At 47.5% G+C, this 16,859-nt stretch overlaps 7 protein-coding genes across 7 annotated transcripts; 3 read left to right on the top strand and 4 right to left on the bottom strand.

Moving 5' to 3' along the window:
- Window positions 1-450: 450 nt before the first annotated feature.
- Window positions 451-2,934, bottom strand: LY89DRAFT_214257 (uncharacterized protein). Its single transcript, XM_018205891.1, has 6 exons — window positions 2,632-2,934; window positions 2,441-2,544; window positions 2,183-2,366; window positions 1,708-2,040; window positions 862-1,661; window positions 451-813 (listed from the first exon to the last, which is right to left on the bottom strand). Exons 1-6 carry the CDS (start codon window positions 2,726-2,728, stop codon window positions 499-501), a joined length of 1,833 nt encoding a protein of 610 aa, XP_018066219.1. The 5' UTR covers window positions 2,729-2,934; the 3' UTR covers window positions 451-498.
- An 889-nt stretch (window positions 2,935-3,823) lies between these two features.
- Window positions 3,824-5,250, bottom strand: LY89DRAFT_593698 (pseudouridine synthase; the record flags this gene model as incomplete). Its single annotated transcript, XM_018209764.1, has 2 exons — window positions 3,824-4,948; window positions 4,999-5,250. The coding sequence occupies 2 exons, from the start codon at window positions 5,248-5,250 to the stop codon at window positions 3,824-3,826; spliced, it is 1,377 nt and encodes a 458-aa protein (XP_018066218.1).
- Window positions 5,251-5,662: 412 nt separating this feature from the next.
- Window positions 5,663-6,244, top strand: LY89DRAFT_593405 (thioesterase superfamily protein-like protein; the record flags this gene model as incomplete). The annotated part of the gene is made up of 3 exons (XM_018209747.1): window positions 5,663-5,733; window positions 5,779-5,829; window positions 5,905-6,244. The coding sequence occupies 3 exons, from the start codon at window positions 5,663-5,665 to the stop codon at window positions 6,242-6,244; spliced, it is 462 nt and encodes a 153-aa protein (XP_018066217.1).
- A 1,432-nt stretch (window positions 6,245-7,676) lies between these two features.
- On the top strand, window positions 7,677-9,792 carry LY89DRAFT_653341 (pantothenate transporter liz1). The gene is made up of 5 exons (XM_018212249.1): window positions 7,677-8,236; window positions 8,289-8,357; window positions 8,406-8,612; window positions 8,660-9,105; window positions 9,155-9,792. The coding sequence occupies exons 1-5, from the start codon at window positions 7,961-7,963 to the stop codon at window positions 9,723-9,725; spliced, it is 1,569 nt and encodes a 522-aa protein (XP_018066216.1). The 5' UTR covers window positions 7,677-7,960; the 3' UTR covers window positions 9,726-9,792.
- Window positions 9,793-9,959: 167 nt separating this feature from the next.
- Window positions 9,960-12,173, bottom strand: LY89DRAFT_653336 (MATE efflux family protein). The gene is made up of 2 exons (XM_018212248.1): window positions 11,099-12,173; window positions 9,960-11,047 (listed from the first exon to the last, which is right to left on the bottom strand). Exons 1-2 carry the CDS (start codon window positions 11,757-11,759, stop codon window positions 10,083-10,085), a joined length of 1,626 nt encoding a protein of 541 aa, XP_018066215.1. The 5' UTR covers window positions 11,760-12,173; the 3' UTR covers window positions 9,960-10,082.
- A 623-nt stretch (window positions 12,174-12,796) lies between these two features.
- Window positions 12,797-14,071, top strand: LY89DRAFT_214228 (NAD(P)-binding protein). Its single transcript, XM_018205890.1, has 3 exons — window positions 12,797-12,911; window positions 13,031-13,790; window positions 13,840-14,071. Exons 2-3 carry the CDS (start codon window positions 13,079-13,081, stop codon window positions 14,025-14,027), a joined length of 900 nt encoding a protein of 299 aa, XP_018066214.1. The 5' UTR covers window positions 12,797-12,911; window positions 13,031-13,078; the 3' UTR covers window positions 14,028-14,071.
- LY89DRAFT_214223 (uncharacterized protein) lies at window positions 13,940-16,555 on the bottom strand. Its single transcript, XM_018205889.1, has 6 exons — window positions 16,389-16,555; window positions 15,943-16,339; window positions 15,668-15,887; window positions 15,253-15,616; window positions 14,208-15,204; window positions 13,940-14,153 (listed from the first exon to the last, which is right to left on the bottom strand). Exons 1-6 carry the CDS (start codon window positions 16,481-16,483, stop codon window positions 14,076-14,078), a joined length of 2,151 nt encoding a protein of 716 aa, XP_018066213.1. The 5' UTR covers window positions 16,484-16,555; the 3' UTR covers window positions 13,940-14,075.
- Between the last annotated feature and the right edge of the window lie 304 nt (window positions 16,556-16,859).

Genomic DNA, 16,859 nt, shown 5'->3' with positions numbered 1-16,859 from the left:
AATCTCCATATTTCATCATTTTTGTCTGGGAATGAAACGCCTGGACAATCTAAAGATTGATAAAGAAGACGGGCATACCCCGAGAAGTCGTGGTTGTATTCATTTCTTCTTCTTCCTTTGTGTAGTGCTATTCTGTCTATATTTTGCAATCTCAACTCCCTCATGTTCACGCAACGAATCCGAGCAAAACGTCTCAACCAAAGCCTTATCCTGACTTATCAGAAGTCACTGACTGTACTTGGGCTAGAAATGATGCTTCTGCCAACGTCGTACCTTGAATCCCTTGCTATTTCACACGACACATATAAGGAGCTCATCGTGTACAGGAAGTTTTTGGTCTATTGTTGAAAACAACTCAATTCATACCCATTTCTATTTTACCCGACGCCGCTTTTCCTTGTGATATTTTGCATTCTCACATGCTTCCAAAGTATTCCTCCTGTTCATACTCCTGTCACCAAAAATCCAAGTATCAAGTTTCTCAGTACTTATTCAGAGTTATTGTCGATGATAGACATTCTGCATAGGTTGCGGAGAATGATCCGGCCCTGCAATCTCTGAGAACCTGCACGCGTGCCTAAGCTCAGGATACCGTCTTTGAAACGGCTCATCCAGACTCCAACTCGCCTGGTTATTGACGTGTCTTTTGAAGACTTCCGTCATTTTTATTTCGTCGCCTTCGAATACCAGTATGTTCTCATCGCCATATGGCCAGTTAATGTTCAAGCTGATTGTGTATATACGCTGGAATTCCTCCGTTGCATATGTCTCTTGCTCATTGATGACTATATCGCGAAGTTTTCCCCATACTATCTACCTTGGAATCAGCGACGTACCGGATGGAGAGAATAACCATCTTACCAAAGTCGACCACATGGGATGCGCAGTCGTGAGTTGCGGAGCTCGTGGAATGTACCATGTTGGAAGGTTGTTGTAAGCTTCAGCAGAAGGCGAAACTTGCCATTGCATCAGTCGATATATGACATGCATAGCAGCTACTTTCTCGGCCAGACCCTTCAACTCGGTTCGACGAATGAGATTGGCAAGAACAGATGCTACTGGATGTGACGAGCCAGAATCTTCCAGGTTCAGAAGGCCTCTAAGGTTAGGGTGATAAGGCCCGGTGAGGGCTGTGCCTGTGGTCCCTGATAGAGCTATGTTTCTCTGACGTTGCAACAGTCCGATCAATATGCTGTCCACTGGGCCCGTTGGAGGTACGAAACGAAGTGGAAGCTCCCAAGTGTGGAGAGAGGGTTGGTCTACAAGAGATGGGGGAACCTCATACCCGAAATCCTGTCCTTGTCTCGGCACAAGCGAATCCATTTTCGACATATTTCCGTTCATTGTTAGAGTAGGTTGTATCTGTCTTGGAATCGGGGACACAATCTCAGGTATGGTATCATTGATCAAGGCAGATTGTACTTTTCTGGGTATGGGCATAGCCATATCCGAGATGTTTGCGTCCATCCCCAGAGGATTGCTGGTTGGTGCGATAGGGTGGCTTGTTGGTGCTGGACCTATTCCCACCACATTACTGTTTAGCCCAGAGGGGCTACTGGTTGGAGCCATGGATTGACTCTGCAGAGTAGGTTGAGGCATTCCTGACATGTTGCTGGTCATCATGGAAGCCATGTTTGAAGAGACTGGTTGCCATGATTGCCCTGCGACTTGTGAGCATGATTACATCGTACGGTGGGGATTCCCTACCCAGTCTTCCATTGGGGTAAGACCTGCTACGTCCAAAATGAGGTCTTGTGTTGAATGGCATGCATCTACGGTTTGTGGCAGGAGCAATGTGAGGAGGTGTTCTAGCCGTGTCTCCTATTGCCAGGCTTGGACTGAAAGTATCGCTCCTCGCACTTCCGGGGTCTGAGAAGCCATGTTCTAATGTTGAATAATCTGGTGCCGGAGATGACATAAATTCGCCAGCACTGGAACTAGAGTACGGTGACGAAGATAGCGAGGATTGACCAGGTGAAGAGGAGAGCCATTGCGGTGAATATGAGTACGGAGAATCTATCATGTCCATCCCATATCTAGCTTCAGAGCAAATACTGGTCAGTTCCATTCCATCGGGCAAAGAGCACAGCATCGAGAGTCTGGAGGCGGATACTGCGGGTGTAGTATCAATTTGGGGTAAATTGACAGAGAATATGTCTCGACAGTGTATTAAAAGACTTACTAGACACAGGTGCCAACTCAGGCGAAGATGTCAAACTGCCCTCGGACCGGCCCAAGGCTTCTCTGAGATGCCTAAGTTCTTCTTCCAGCTCTGCATTTCGTCGCCGTACATCTTCAAGACTTTGTGGTTCATCATCTCCCGACAACTCTCGGATTCTCCGCTCTAGATCCTCAATGTGGGTTTTCTAACGAATGTCCCATTAGCTGTGAGCAAACATTACCTAGTGCGATATCCAGCTCTCGTGCGTGTCGTGCTTACCGTCCGTTGCCGTATAGAACGCTGTGCTTCACGATCGTTGGCTCTTTTTCGAGCGAGTTGCTCAGGGATTAAGGATGCGACACTTCGAGTCCTGGCGCGAGAAGCTAATTCTGTTAGATGTGTGTATCCTCAGTTTTTCATGTGGACAACGGCACTACATTCGAATTCGGATTACCACACTGTACTCATACCTCTGCGTTTTGCTCCAGGTTTGCTATTGCTACTTTGGTGCTCAGGAGGATCTTGCGACTGATCATTGTCGTAAAAGGTGGGATTTTCGTCGGACATGCTGTCAGGGCGGCTGCCTTTATGGCGGCTAATCGGCTTGTCTAGGCGTCGTCAGGTATTTTCCACGAGAGAAAGTCGGGTCAAGGCCGTCAAAAGGGATTGATGGTAACAACTGTCGCCTGTAAAAATAAAACTGCGTATGATAGGACCTGCCAGTTTCTGCCAGAAAGTAATATTTCAAAACAGATGATATTGATCCTCTTCGTGGCGAAAATCTTCTTTTTGGGAGGCTGCAAGAGGGATATATGATGAGATGGCAAAGGCCGTCGCGGACATGGACAGCGATGCGATCCCTAAGCTTGGATTGTTTAAAAAGTCTACTAATGAATGGAATGCAAATGTTCGGGACGTACGCTGTGGGGGTTCGAAGCCATCTTGACTCTTGCGTATAAGGATCGAAAGGGTGGTAGGAATTCGCCAAATAGACTTTTACGCTAGCACATGTCACAAACTCAAAATCACACAAAACAACAAAATATGTGAAAGATTCGGATCCAGGGTCTGCTAGTGTGGGCCTGCTTACAGGAATTTGGTCTTTCATAGCGTAACGACATTAGTGGCTTGGAAGCTATGGGCTTTCAAATGGAGAAGACTCTTTGGCTTCGACGCCGTGGACATGGACCGCTTGGACATAAGCCGCAACGACCTTATTCAATGTGCCTGAAGCAAGTCTGTTACTGGATACTCGCTTCTCGAGCTCTGATTGCTTGTTATGCATCCATGGACTTCGATCTGGAGACCCCTCCAAGGATTTCACCTATCTTCCCCCACCAGCTCTCACAGAGTCAGTCCCTGGCGTCTGACTCCAGCTTTGCATAAGGGTAATAACCCACGCAACGAAAATTTGCCACTGCCACTTACTCTTTCCACCTGATTAGAGTTCTAGATCAAACGACTGTGGCAGTGCATATAAGAATGCCTCTTGTTTCAGACGCATCTTGCGCACGTCGGAGTTGGTTTTCTCGACCTGTGATCTTTTGGTGATGGCTATCCGACTTCTCCATGTTGGGTCTGAATCGCCTTTGCATCGTATTCGATTACGGAAGGGTTGACCCGTATGAGTGTCTGTTCGCTGATGCCAAGACCACAAAAGATCTATGCGATCTCAGGGTTTTGTTCTTTCACCGCTTCCACGAGAGCTTCCATCCCTCCAACCTCTGTCGGCCCTTGCATGCCCTGAGGTGGCAAAGCCCAATTGGGTAGAGGGCTAACATAGCTCCAAGAACCCCCAGCATCCTCATAGCGGAGACTATGTAGCCACAAGGAGAGTTCCTGCTCCCCAGGATCTGTATAAAGTGGTGTTTGGCAGATATCGCAGACTTCTCCAGACATCTTCTCGGCCTTTTTCTTGTTGTACTCGTCAACCATCTCATCGTGATATGCCACAGCATCAGCAACTTCTGATTTGCCCATGCGGGAAAGACGGGTAATGATATCCTCGTCCGTATCGTGTGATGCGTCTGCATCATTCGCTCCCAGATTCGCACCCCACACACGCCGATTGCTGTATATAGGGTCGTTAGCTATTGGATGGCCCAAAAACTGTAGATGGACTCGCAGCTGATGGGTTCTCCCTGTTACAGGTAGACATCTGACAATCGAGTATCCTTCGGAAGCTGCACATTGCTTCGCTTCGTCAGTTTCAGTTTGGTCCCCTAATTTTGAGTTTTCGGATTCCTTGATGGGCGTGTAGTACGCAAGCTTCTTGAATACGGTCCGTGCAGCCTTGCCATTTGCTCGGACTCGGTTGAGACCGAGTTTGGGAGATATTTGCAAGATTGGCATGTCACATACAACTTCACCATCTGGAAATTCGCCTTTCACCCGTGCAATATACTCTTTCCTGACTGTTCTTTCTGAAATTTGCATACTCAACTTCTCCGCAGCTTTCGCATGCTTGCCAATGAACATTACGCCACTGGTCAGCCTATCGAGTCTGTTGCAAGGCAGTGGGTTCCAAGTGTGCCCTCGTTCAGCTCGCATGATCTCTACGACCGAGTTGTAGTTGTATCTGCCTGCTGGGTGAACTGGCACTCCCGCTGGTTTATTGATAACAATCATGTCCTCGTCTTCGTGTAGGACTGAGATGGGAAGGGACGTCACAGGAGGTTCGTGGCGGTGTAGAGTATGTGAGATAACGTCGCCATTCTTGACAATGTGTGAAGTCGTTGGAACAGGCTTTCCGTTTACTGTCACCATTCCCCGTTCTATGGCGTCTTTCTATGTCTGTCAGCACTGAGATGGACGCAATAGCGTCCCGGGCGACTTACATAATACTCGAGAGGTCGGTCTCTGAACTCGCTTGAAAATATATCTAGCAGCTCTCGTCCCCTCCACCTCTCCTTGCAATACGTGTTGTACGTAAAATGATATGGTGCAACGCGTCGCAACCCATTTTCAAGGTAGTAGGGACGAGGCCAAGGATCGCATGGTGTCACAATAACTGTGGGCGTTGCTCCCAGAGGTTTCTTTTCCTCCAGTGGTGGATAGGATGTCGTTTGGGGAACGTCAATCAGCGCCATTGTTGGATGAACGATTCCACGCCGCCGAGCCAGCAGCGCTATGACCCTCGGGGATGGCGCCAGCGGGATTGTCGAAGTCTGAGACTTCCAGTTGTGGTCGTGTTCTGTTCAAGATCGTGATGAGGGATCGAGAAGTCAAAAAAATAATTTCGATACCATGTGCGAGCAAAGCCCAAACCGGATGCGGTAAGAGGTGGCAGAAATAAGGTTTAACTCTCACCTCGGTTCAAACAGCTGGATTCAAATGAGGAAGATTGACGGTTCCTGACTCAAAACTCTTTTTCTCAGGTTTCGTATTCTGCACGGTCCCTGTTCTACACTCTCTTCTGCATAGGTGCTCCTGCTGCTCCTGCTATTCTCTCGATCGATTGAACAGCTGGGACGCTGTCGAACGAAGCATAGAACATTCGCTATGTCTCAACGGGAGCTTAAGGCGCGCAAGAGGACGGATTATGGTTACATCCTAGAATACAGAACAAGATGGTAGGATCGATACTATTTCTGGCGAATTGCACTTATAGACTTCAGGTCAGACAACGATATGTACGATCACATGAATAACTCAATTTACAACTTCTTGTCAGTGAACCTTCACCGAAGCTCCTGTCGTTAGACTTCAACATTCACTCTTCCACAACTCTAACTCTGTCCCAGATACGATTCGGTGGTAAACTCCTATCTGATTAACGAATGTGGTCTTCATCCTCCAAGTTCAGATCAGTACGGATTGGTCGTCCATTCTCATGGAGACTTCTTTGGGTCTATTGCCTTTCCTGCTGTAGCCGAGCTTTGTCTTCGGGTCAATAAGCTCGGTAAAAGCAGTGTCACGTATGAGATCGCCTTGTTCGAACGAGGGGTTGAAGAAGTCAAAAGTATCGGTCAACTCATCCACGTTTTCGTTGACAGGAAGACTGGGCGACCCTCGCCCAATGGCCTCAATAGCAACCTCAAGGAAGGTCTACAGAAGATTCTAGCGAAACAATCGAAACTTTAACTGCATCATGCTCCCACGATACTTTTCATTGAAGTTTGCATACCTTGTCCCGCACATTGACCTGCCATTCTTACTTGTTCGGATCCCGGACAATAGCAGCGGATGTGGGCCCTGCACCACGGCATCGGACTGCCATCGATCGAACAAATTTCGAATTTATGTGGCTCATACCGATTCGCATGTTACATGAATGTTGGAGCATTATCGAAGAATCTTGCGACATCCGAAACCATGCGAGGATCTGGTATGCGAGTGGCGCCGAGAGGCGTGGAAGGACAAGATAACAGTATTGCCGCTAGACACCAGAAAGACTCGGGATCGAAGGAAAATGAGACGATGTTAGATTCATCGGGCAGCCGTATCATGATCAACGCAGATTGATGTTTCTATCGTATATATCGATTTGTTACCCTGCATATCGCCAAGTTTATGGCTCAGCCAAGGAGGTCTTACGTCCTGTATGATCTGATTTCTTTCACATCATTTACTCTCGCAAATCACTTGTTGTAAATGCGAAGGATGAATGGATGCCCACGCCTTGCCGTGCTCCAAAACTTTGCTAACATTTTTCCTGTACACAGTCTCTTTCTTGAGTTCGAGTACGGAGTGGCTGTGTGCTACCGTACATACCAAAGATGGCGGTGTTCAGACCGAACTCGAAGCTCAGCAGACATTGAAGCAGGTGTAATTTTTTCGTTTCCGATGACATGCGCAAGAATGGAATGAAGTCATGCAGTCAGTAACGGCATGCATATGATACAATCAGTCAGAATTTGCCTAGTGATTCACATCAAGCAGAAGAGTCGCAAGTTTGATTGTCTGAATTTCTCCAAAGCCAAGTTGAGTAAAACAGATAAATTAATGCTGCAGTTGCTGTAAAAAAACGTTGGATAAAAAAGACCAACCAAGTTGCAAGCAAGTTCAGCTGCAGAATAATATACAAAAATGAGCTTTCAATTTGAGTGGCATCTTTTCTTGTTAGTAGTGTCATCGTCTGGGCGGAACAATACGCCATTCGTACCGAAATAAAAAGATAATATCGACGTTTACATTTTTTGCGAATTCATGGACATACACCAAGCATGTTTTTGCTACGAGCTTTAGAGCTTCGGCCTCCAGACGATGGGTTACTTAGACCTTCTTAGGAGTTTTCCTATTCACGTGTTGCTTTTTATTGATCATCACGAGGTACTCTCTACTCGAACTTGAATAAATGCAAGTGTCACTATCCGGAGTGGTCGGCAATCTTTCAATTACCGCATCGAGCTATTGTCAGAACAGGCATGGTGAGCGGCTACTAAGTCCTCGGGCCAAGCTCAACATAGTTTACCCCGCGCCCGCCCCCTTCAATAAGAGTGACGTTCCGGTCCCACGAAAACAATATAAGTGGTTGGATAATTTATGGAATGTTGGAGTAACACTGGGGATCACCAGAAAACCCACAAAAATCCAACAAAACCGGCTCGCGTTGGCCGAGATCAAGCTTCGATTGGCAGTGTTTAAAGTAGAACCGACGGCTGCAGCCAGAATTCACTTTTACCAAGTACCGATCCACCTTCCCGGGGATCACCCAGAGTTGCTTGACGCAGACGCAGTACTATTTCAACCTCGTCTCATCTTTTTATCTTTGTACTCTTCACGTCTTCCTTCCTTTCAAACAATCATTCGAAGCAAACTTCAATTCACCGAACGTCGACTTGCTATCGAGAAGTGAAGATGTCTACTGCGCACGACAACTTCGAAAAGGGCCTTGGCCTTTCGAACGCAGACGCAGAGTCGGGATCTGACGGCAAAGTCACAAATCAACATATTGATCTTGTAGGAAATGAAGCTGTGTCACAAAGGCCGACTCGAGTCTTCCAAGCACCTGAGCTGATTCGGAGCATGACGCCCAAAGAGAGAGAGACGGCGGAAAAGAGGTTGAGAAGAAAGATCGATTTGAGATTGATGCCGATGATAGTCCTCATGTATATCATGAATTACCTGGACAGAGTATGTGCAGCAAACTTACTTCGCTGCGACAATTAAATTGACAAGATTCCAGAACAACATCGCAGCTGCTAAACTCGCTGGTATCCTCACCGATCTGGACCTGAAAGGTGTTGAGTTTCAGGTATGCTACCTAATGTGATGCTGAACCATATTGCTAAGTTAGGATTAGACATCAGTCTCGATTCTCTTTGTTGGCTACCTTCTCATGCAAGTCCCGTCGAACCTCTTCCTCAACAAAATAGGCAAACCTGCAATTTATCTCCCCAGCTGTATGGTCATCTGGGGTATTATATCTGGAGCCACTTCAGCGTGTCAGAACTATGGTGGTCTCATTGCCTGTCGATTCATGCTAGGTTTTGTCGAAGCAGCCTACTTCGTAAGTTTTACACTCCAATAGATTGATACTGTCACTGACTTGAATAGCCTGGCTGTCTTTACTACCTCTCTTGCTGGTACACCCGTAAAGAACTTGGTTTCCGCACTGCAATCTTCTACTCCGGTGCTCTCATCAGTGGAGCTTTCTCGGGACTCATTGCAGCAGGAATCCAAGCGCATATGGACGGCGCAAGAGGTCTCCGAGCATGGCGCTGGCTGTTCATCATCGAAGGAGCAATCACCGTCGTAGTAGCAATGTTTTCCTTCCTCATCCTGCCTAACTTTCCCAGAACGACCAGCTGGTTGACCGAAGAAGAACGACAGCTAGCCATCTGGCGTCTGGAAGAAGATATTGGAGAGGATGATTGGATCGATGCTCAGCACCAGAGCTTCTTCCAGGGTGCCAAACTTGCATTCTCGGATATCAAGACTTATGTTTTGATGTTCATGCTCTTTGGAATCGTCGCCAGCGGAACCGTCACTAACTTCTTCCCGTAAGCACTTGTTTCAAGGCACAATAATCAAAGCTAATTCGTGTCGCAGTACCGTTGTCAAAACACTAAACTACAACAACGTAGACACTCTTCTGCTTACAGCTCCACCCTACGTCCTAGCTGTTATCACCACTTTCCTAAATTCCTGGCACGCAGACCGAACAGGAGAACGCTTCTTCCACATCGTCTGTCCTCTTTGCTTCGCCGTCTTGGCCTTCATCCTCGCAGCCTGCACTACCAAAACCGGACCCCGCTACTTCGCCATGATGCTCATGGTGCCCGGCGTGTATACCGGTTACGTGGTCGCCTTGGCCTGGATTTCAAACTCCCTTCCCAGACCACCTGCCAAACGAGCTGCGGCCTTAGCTTTCATCAACGCTATCTCGAACACGTGTAGTATTTATGCGAGTTATATGTACGATGCGAGTGCTGGACCCCGATACGTGACGGCGATGAGTGTTAATTGTGCGATGGCGATAATGGCTATGATTGCGGCGGTCGTATTGAGACTTATTCTTGTGAGGCTGAACAAGAAGCTTGATCAGGGAATATTTGTTGAGGGGGCTATCAACAGTGGGACCACGGAGGCTGGCAAGAAGGGCTTTAGGTTTAGGATCTGAACTGCATCATTTCGTTGGGCTTATCTTTGGCCGGATGATTTCTTGGGGTTCATAGAAATTGAATCTGTGACCATTTTGACCTGGAATCTTTGATCTTATAAATGTGAGACCACCTTTCGCGTTCGGAATTCGGACTACATGATGAATCTAGAAAATATTAATGAGAATCTACCTCTCAGAGAGTAGCAATGAAACAGAAATTGATGAGAGTTGTCAAATATTATTCTATATTTTGTACTTGGAAAGCATATCTAGACCACTCAAGTTTTTAATAATCTTAAATACAAGAAAAAACGGCCCCCTCGCTCTATAGTATCGTACCATCGTAAATCGTCAATCATAACACTTCCATGTCTTTCAAACATCTGGCCTCTCCCCACCAGCTGCACCACCGTAAGGTAATGCCTCCGGCAACATATCTCCATCCCCACCTTCCATAACATCACCATGATCCATCCTCTCGAAAGCCTTCTTGACTTGCCACTCCCAATCACTCCACGCAACAACAACCCACTCAATTGCTCCCACAAGATACAACGCAATACACTGCCCCACCCAAAGTCCCGCCAATCCCCACCCATGAAAAGCCAACCAAATCCCCAAAGGTAAAGCTCCCATATAATAACTCACCAAATTGACAGCAGCACCAATATGCTGTCGTCCCATGCCCCTCAAACTACCACCACAAGAACCATTCAGTCCATCGGCGATCTGAAACAAAGCAACATACGGCATAACATCAGCCGTAAGCTTGATAACATCCACATCATCGTTAAATATCTTGGCATAGAAGTCTTTAACAGCCATCAAAACAATCAACACCAGAAGCCCCATAATCATACTCAACCAAGCGGCCACATTCGCCGCCCTCGCCGCCCCCTTCGCATTCCTCGCTCCCAGCAAATTACCCACCCTCGCCGAAGCCGCGACGCCGATCCCGAACGGAATCGTATTCATAACCTGATCCGTAGTCATAATGACGCTTTGCGCCGCCAGAGGAATTGTGCCCAGTCGTCCCGCTGCCAGAGCGACGATTTCAAAGGCCCACCATTCGGTGCCAACGTGGATGACGCCTAGGACAGCTAAGCGAGCAAATGTAGAGATGTTGGAGAGACAGGCGCGAGTCCAGCCTCCCCAGCAGCGGGAGCCGGCTATGAAGCGCGCGTAGAGGACGAGCAGGAGGAAAGAGATCCAGTATGAGAGGCCGGTTGCGAGGGGGGCGCCGATGAGGTGTAGTTTGAAGGTGTAGACGAAGAGGTAGTTGAGGGCGATGTTTAGGGGGGAGGTGAGGAGGAGGACGTAGGTCCCTGGGCGCATGATTTCTGGGGGGGTTCTGTTAGCGAGGTGAGAAGTGATGAAAGGGGAGTGCTTACCTTGTGCTTGTAGGTATTTCTTCATAGCTTCGAAGTAAATGTAGCCCAACCCGCCGGGGATCAAGGCCGTGAGGAACTTGGCGCTGTCGACGCAGATGTATTCTTCTTGACCTAGGAGTCTGAAGACAGGTGCTGAGCAGGCCCAGAGAATAGCGACTGGGATGTAGAATAGGGTAAGGACAATAAAGGCTCGCTGCAGAAGCACTCCAAGATCATGGGGATTCTTGCTCCCGGTAAAAGTAGAGGATGCTAATGTATCGAGAGCAGTCGATCCTCCCAAGGCAATCAACCACGCCGTCGACATAGCAAACATGTAGCTGAATGCAGCTGTTGCCAATGCCTCAGGGCTTAGTCGTCCAACTATCAAGACCGAGAAAGTCTGTAGAGAGTTCTGGAGTGTATATGCTAATATCACTGGCACTGAGCCTCGTAATAAGATAAGGAATTCCGAGAGCCATTGTCGTGTTATAGATTGTTCGTCGTCAACTACAAAAGTCTCTCCTTCCGAGCTCGTTGAGCCCTCTGCTGCTGTGGTACCTGTAGAGCGACGAGACTTGGGAACGAGGGGTGAACGCTCGTTTGGCGGGGTAGACGTCGGCGACGATGTTTTAGACCGAAAGAAGCTCGGGAGCCATGACCTTGAATCCTTGGAATCGTCCATTTCTCAAACTCCTGCTGTAAGTGTTTGGAACGTGAATGCTACCGAGATATTGAGATGTATATGAGAAACGCAGCGAGATAGAGATAGGGAAAAATGGATATCAATTGGCCATCTGCCTGCAGATTTTATCGATATCTCTATGTATGACAGCACAACGGCAGGGACATGGTGACAAAGAGAGACGTAAGGGAATCAACAACGTATTTACTTGCATTGCGGTGGCCAATGGGATCTGCATCGAAGTGGCAATGCATATCCGCTCAATGCCCAGTTCTGCGAATAGTGGACTGTAGATTGTCAATGGACTGGGAAATGGAAGCACGCCAGTTTGGCCAATTCGGCCAGTCAAGCTAAGCAATCCTGAGGCATTGGATCGGGCGAGTCAGAGCAGCGGGTATCGACGCAAGCGTTGTGTAGAAACAACACTTGTTGGTTGGTATATTTTTCGGTTGTCCCTCTTATCTCGAGCTTCAGCCGATGACTGTCAATTTCTCCTAAGCGTTGGGTAACAGCCTAACCTTATTTGGATAGTCTGCACGTGACTATGTATATCCTCACTGATTTTTACGTAAAAAAGATGCTTCTGTTCTTGCGGTACGCAATGCTGTAACATAATAATTGCTTTATGATCCCGCATATCGCTAGGGCGTTCAGAACGTTTCACAAATTCTTCGTCATTGCAGGACATTGAATGTCTGAATGATTGCCGAACAATTCGTCCCCTGCAGAGACAAACCGACCAATCACGAGCGTTCGCTGCTCACCCTCTTCATTCGTCAATTCGCGTTGTCAGACCTCCTCTCACAAAGCAGGCTGTTGCCTCGTCTCAAATCTCATAAAAAGTCCCGTGGAGGTCATGGCGGATGTACGTAGGTATTGATAGAATCAAGTGGATAACGAATATGGGAATTGATTCGACACTATGGATGAGATAAATGATTCTAGCTTCATCTCGGGCAGAGAACCATTCACAAGTCCTGCTTCCAAGCTGACAGCTCAGCTAGATATGCTGATATCACGCTTGGACAACTTAGAGCCTTAGACAGGTACAAAGGTGTATGGAATCTGGATGCTGGCGAGCTAGCGGTAGTGCTGACAGGATCACTTTCACGCTACTTATACAAGTCAAACCCAGAGACTTAGAACACATCAGTAAGAGCTCTTTCCTTCAAATACTTGCGCACGAAGAATCTTTTTAAGAGTCAATCATTGAAATACGATTTCAATTAGATTTTAGTGTATAAGAGTATACACGCTAAGGAAGGAAACAGAGCCTCGACTTCCAGTACTAGTGACGAGGTAATCTCCTCTTCTTCTCAATGACTTCCTCCGCAAACACAAAGGCGCCGTCATTTATGCCGACCTATACGAAGGTATGGCACACGAAAGTACACCCAACGATATCTCCAACCAGACCGGAAAACTCAGCCAAAAACAAGGTAGTGGTTATTACAGGAGGAGGGATAGGCACCGGGGCTGCTATCGCCAAAGCATTTGCCGAAGCAGGAGCAAAAGCAGTTGGACTCATTGGTCGACGTGAGAATCATCTCAAGACCAGCGCAGAAACACTGTCCTCGATTTCCACTTCGATTAAGATCGAGTATGCTGTGGCAGACATCACAGACAAATCAGCGCTAGAAAGCGCATTCGAGAAGTTCGAAGGCTCTTTGGGCAAGATCGATGTGCTTGTATCCAATGCGGGGTATTTATCAGACATCGTCCCTCTTCAAAAGGCGGACGACGAAGATTGGTGGAGAGGGTTCGAAATCAACGTCAAAGGGACGTTTAATGTGATCAAATCCTTTCTGTTCCATGCTGGATCGAACGCTGTCTTCCTGGGAGTGAACGCCGGTCTCGCTACAAGTTCAGAGCCTCCAGGATTGTCGAGCTATATTTCTTCCAAGATAGCTTGTGCAAGAATGCTTGAATGCATGCAAGCTGAACATCCCGAGATCAGAGTAATAAGCGTACATCCAGGAGTGGTCGATACTGCGATGACTGAGAAGACCAAAGTACCTCCAATGGACGATGGTGAGTGCTCTTGACGAGCATCAATTTGCAACTCCACTGACGTCTACAGCCAGCCTTGTTGCAGGTCTGATGGTGTGGCTTGCTGGTCCGGAAGCTAATTTCATGAAGGGAAGATTCATGTGGGCCAATTTCGATATTGATGAGTTGAAGGAGCGTGCTGCCGAAATCGAAAAAGGGAATGAGCTGCGGCTGGGTTTGCTAGGTTTGACACCGCCAGAAATGTTCTTCAAAAAGTGAAGCTGTGAGTCGACGACTGGGTATCGTGTTGAGAATTGCGTCGTCACATCATACCAACTCAAAGTTTTGCGGGTTACCATATGCGTCGTCAAAGCTTGTGCCCTCGACGTAAGAATCCCAGACGTCCTTTAACTATCAGATAAAATGATACATAAAATTGGGAGATGAAAGAAAACTTACCCAGTCAATGTCCATGTCCAGCGGAGGTGCAAAAGATATTCCAGGGTTGTAAATATCTTCTGGCTGTGCTAGTTCAGGAACGATGACAACTTGCTTCGTCCCTGGCATTGCCGCATACTCACCAAAGCCCAGAGTATTCAGCATGTTAGACAGGACTTGATATACTTTGACAGCCTCAGCAGAGTCCTTTTCGTCGGCTTTTTGCTTCCAGATGACACAGGCATTCTGGAGTGCCATACAGGCGTTGGCTTCCAAAGTGCATTTGATGAAAATATCCTTCGCACGAGCTTCTGCTCTGCGATGTCTAATATCCAAGACCAAAATCATAGTGGCAAGGATGAAACTGTGACTTGTATAGGACACTCGATACCAGTGTCGGGCAATCAATGAGCCCTTCACCTGTGCCTGCGTAAACAAGAAATGTTGTTGAGCCAGTAATGCTATTGCTGAGTCTCTGCATCTTGTGTAAGATCTCTCGAAGCGGGCATCGAGCCTTCCTTGAGCGAAGAATTTTCGATGTAAGACGCACATTCCTTGGTTGTAGAGGAAATCTAACTGAATTCGCCGATTAACGAGTGACGGAGATTCATTGTCAACATCGTTGAAATCCTGAAGTTTCCAATATGCAGGGGTATCCTGGAAAGTTCTCTCGAGCTCGGTGTCCAACTCTAGAATTCTGTCGTAGGGGTAATGTCCCAAGTCGTTTAGCAAGTTGACGACTTTGCCGAGTACAAGAAGGATGTTGCCCTTCACAATCAAATATGAGACAGGAGTCGGCTCTATTATAGGTCTCGAAGGAGGCAGCTCCGTCATGTCCTCGGATAGTTCCCAATCGTACAAGTTCGCAGGCTGTCGAGTATCATGAGAAAGCTCACGAATTGAGCATGTCTGTCCACAAAGAAATGCGGTCAGAGAATCTGTTCGGTGTACAAAACACCAGACTCGTCGACGCATTTCGCCTTGAAAGACTGTTATTTCAGGATACTGCGAAGGATCTCTGTCGGGTCGTCAGACACAATGTATGATAGAGTGCTGGTGAAGTTACCTGTGATAGCCCATCTGAAGCGCAACACGAACGAGGATACCCACCATCAACCAAACACGTGCATCCCCTTGTCCATTGCGACCCCATTCACACATGATGCTGTAGATCAGAGTCTCAACCGTGTACGGTTTGCATGTAGAGATATCACCCATCGCTAGACTTTGGGCTGCTTTTACTCGGTAGAGCTGGGATAACGATGCCGAAATGCCTTCATACTCGGGAGGTTCATCTCCACTAAGATTATAAGATAGCATGATTTGGCTTAGAACTGCGAAGAAGAGCCCAAGCCACATGATAGGCGTCTTGTCTGGAGCAGCCAAGTGCTCACGGTACTGTCTCATAAAAGTAGGCTTATGCAGAATATCTAAGAAGCAATTAAAAGTGAAATTATAAAGGCTGTGATAAGATGACTCACGGAAGGTTGGTGCGGGACCTTCTTCATTATCGAAAAATCTTGTGAGCAGTTTTTCGACGGCAGGTCGAGATGGCAAAGAGGACAACAACTCTGGCAGAGTTGTCGGTTGACCAACGCCAAAGAAAAGACTGGGACCATCAATTGCATCCGAATAAGAAGGTTCTAGGCCTAAAGTTGGATTTTCTTGGACCTGGCTCCAAAAGCTCTTGATCTCGTTAAGCTTTATAAAGTCAACAGCGTACGACATAGAAGTGTGAGAGCGAAGATATACTTACCTCTTGCAGAACGTCGTACCAATGTGTTGCTCCCTTATACATGGAGGCGTTGCCGTCAACTTTCATTACACCCCCTCCGTGCTCTATTTCCTCGTAAGGCGGCGTGTGACGCTCTGGAGCCGAGGGGGCTCTAAACGCCGAAGAATCATACTCAGGAATGGATGCTTCAGAGTTTCCACTATTGTCAGAAGAGCCGATACTGCCATTTGGATCATGGCCTTGAGCTACTAGAGTCGTGACAAGCTGTTCTAGCCTGTCTATACGTGATTGCATTCCCTCGACCTGCATCGGCTTGAGGGACGTAGCGGGCCCTCCTTCGGGACCTAGAAAAAGGCATCCTTTCGGGTTATCACGCACAGAACAGTTCTGACATGGTTGCTTCCGATCGCATTTAAGCCTATTGAACGTCAGACATGGCCATATTACATGTGTAGGAGATTTCGGACTTTCTGCTTCTGCACGGTTCACATGACAAGGGAATCCTTTGTTTCCTGCCCGGTTTGCGCTGAGGCTTGGTCGAATTCGCCGCGGACTTGTCCATGCTGGAGTCCTTGAGTTGAATCGATTAAGCAATTTCTTTGTGGAAGAGTGAGGGTCGCGGCGAATGATGAGTTGTGACGGAATCTGGGATATCACGTACAACGTTTTGTCCGCGGACATTTGCCTTTTTGGGAACAGTGGATTCGCTTGGTAGGAAGTGTCTGTTCTAACTTTACTTTCATACTCCTTCGTGAAATCCAGCTTCCCTTGAATCGAGAACACAGCTTCCTTAACCCTACTCGCCTTTACAGTTTTGGATTATGATTTATACACTGCCGCTGCGATCCCAACAATCACGAGCAATCCGCAGCAGTACCACAGGTTTGTCCACTCCGCATTCGTCAGGCTGTAATGCACCGTGCCAGTAGTTATCAAAA

This window comes from Mollisia scopiformis, assembly GCF_001500285.1.
Source record: "Mollisia scopiformis unplaced genomic scaffold LY89scaffold_22, whole genome shotgun sequence".
Classification (NCBI taxonomy): Eukaryota; Fungi; Ascomycota; class Leotiomycetes; order Helotiales; family Mollisiaceae; genus Mollisia; species Mollisia scopiformis.
This window is presented reverse-complemented; position numbering and strand designations above follow the sequence as displayed.

Excerpts from the sequence above, each read along its gene's own strand:
- LY89DRAFT_214257 (XM_018205891.1), bottom strand. The coding sequence starts at position 2,728 with ATGTCCGACGAAAATCCCACCTTTTACGACAATGATCAGTCGCAAGAT. Across the intron at positions 2,367-2,440 it reads GTTCTATACGGCAACGGACG|AAAACCCACATTGAGGATCT; the intron begins GTAAGCACGACA and ends GACATTCGTTAG. Across the intron at positions 2,041-2,182 it reads TGAGTTGGCACCTGTGTCTA|CTAGATATGGGATGGACATG; the intron begins GTAAGTCTTTTA and ends TTTGCTCTGAAG.
- LY89DRAFT_653341 (XM_018212249.1), top strand. The coding sequence starts at position 7,961 with ATGTCTACTGCGCACGACAACTTCGAAAAGGGCCTTGGCCTTTCGAAC. Across the intron at positions 8,613-8,659 it reads TTGTCGAAGCAGCCTACTTC|CCTGGCTGTCTTTACTACCT; the intron begins GTAAGTTTTACA and ends TGACTTGAATAG. Across the intron at positions 9,106-9,154 it reads ACCGTCACTAACTTCTTCCC|TACCGTTGTCAAAACACTAA; the intron begins GTAAGCACTTGT and ends TTCGTGTCGCAG.
- LY89DRAFT_653336 (XM_018212248.1), bottom strand. The coding sequence starts at position 11,759 with ATGGACGATTCCAAGGATTCAAGGTCATGGCTCCCGAGCTTCTTTCGG. Across the intron at positions 11,048-11,098 it reads GAAATACCTACAAGCACAAG|AAATCATGCGCCCAGGGACC; the intron begins GTAAGCACTCCC and ends GAACCCCCCCAG.
- LY89DRAFT_214228 (XM_018205890.1), top strand. The coding sequence starts at position 13,079 with ATGACTTCCTCCGCAAACACAAAGGCGCCGTCATTTATGCCGACCTAT. Across the intron at positions 13,791-13,839 it reads AGTACCTCCAATGGACGATG|CCAGCCTTGTTGCAGGTCTG; the intron begins GTGAGTGCTCTT and ends TGACGTCTACAG.
- LY89DRAFT_214223 (XM_018205889.1), bottom strand. The coding sequence starts at position 16,483 with ATGGACAAGTCCGCGGCGAATTCGACCAAGCCTCAGCGCAAACCGGGC. Across the intron at positions 16,340-16,388 it reads GAACCGTGCAGAAGCAGAAA|GCTTAAATGCGATCGGAAGC; the intron begins GTCCGAAATCTC and ends GACGTTCAATAG. Across the intron at positions 15,205-15,252 it reads CTTCAGATGGGCTATCACAG|AGATCCTTCGCAGTATCCTG; the intron begins GTAACTTCACCA and ends ACGACCCGACAG.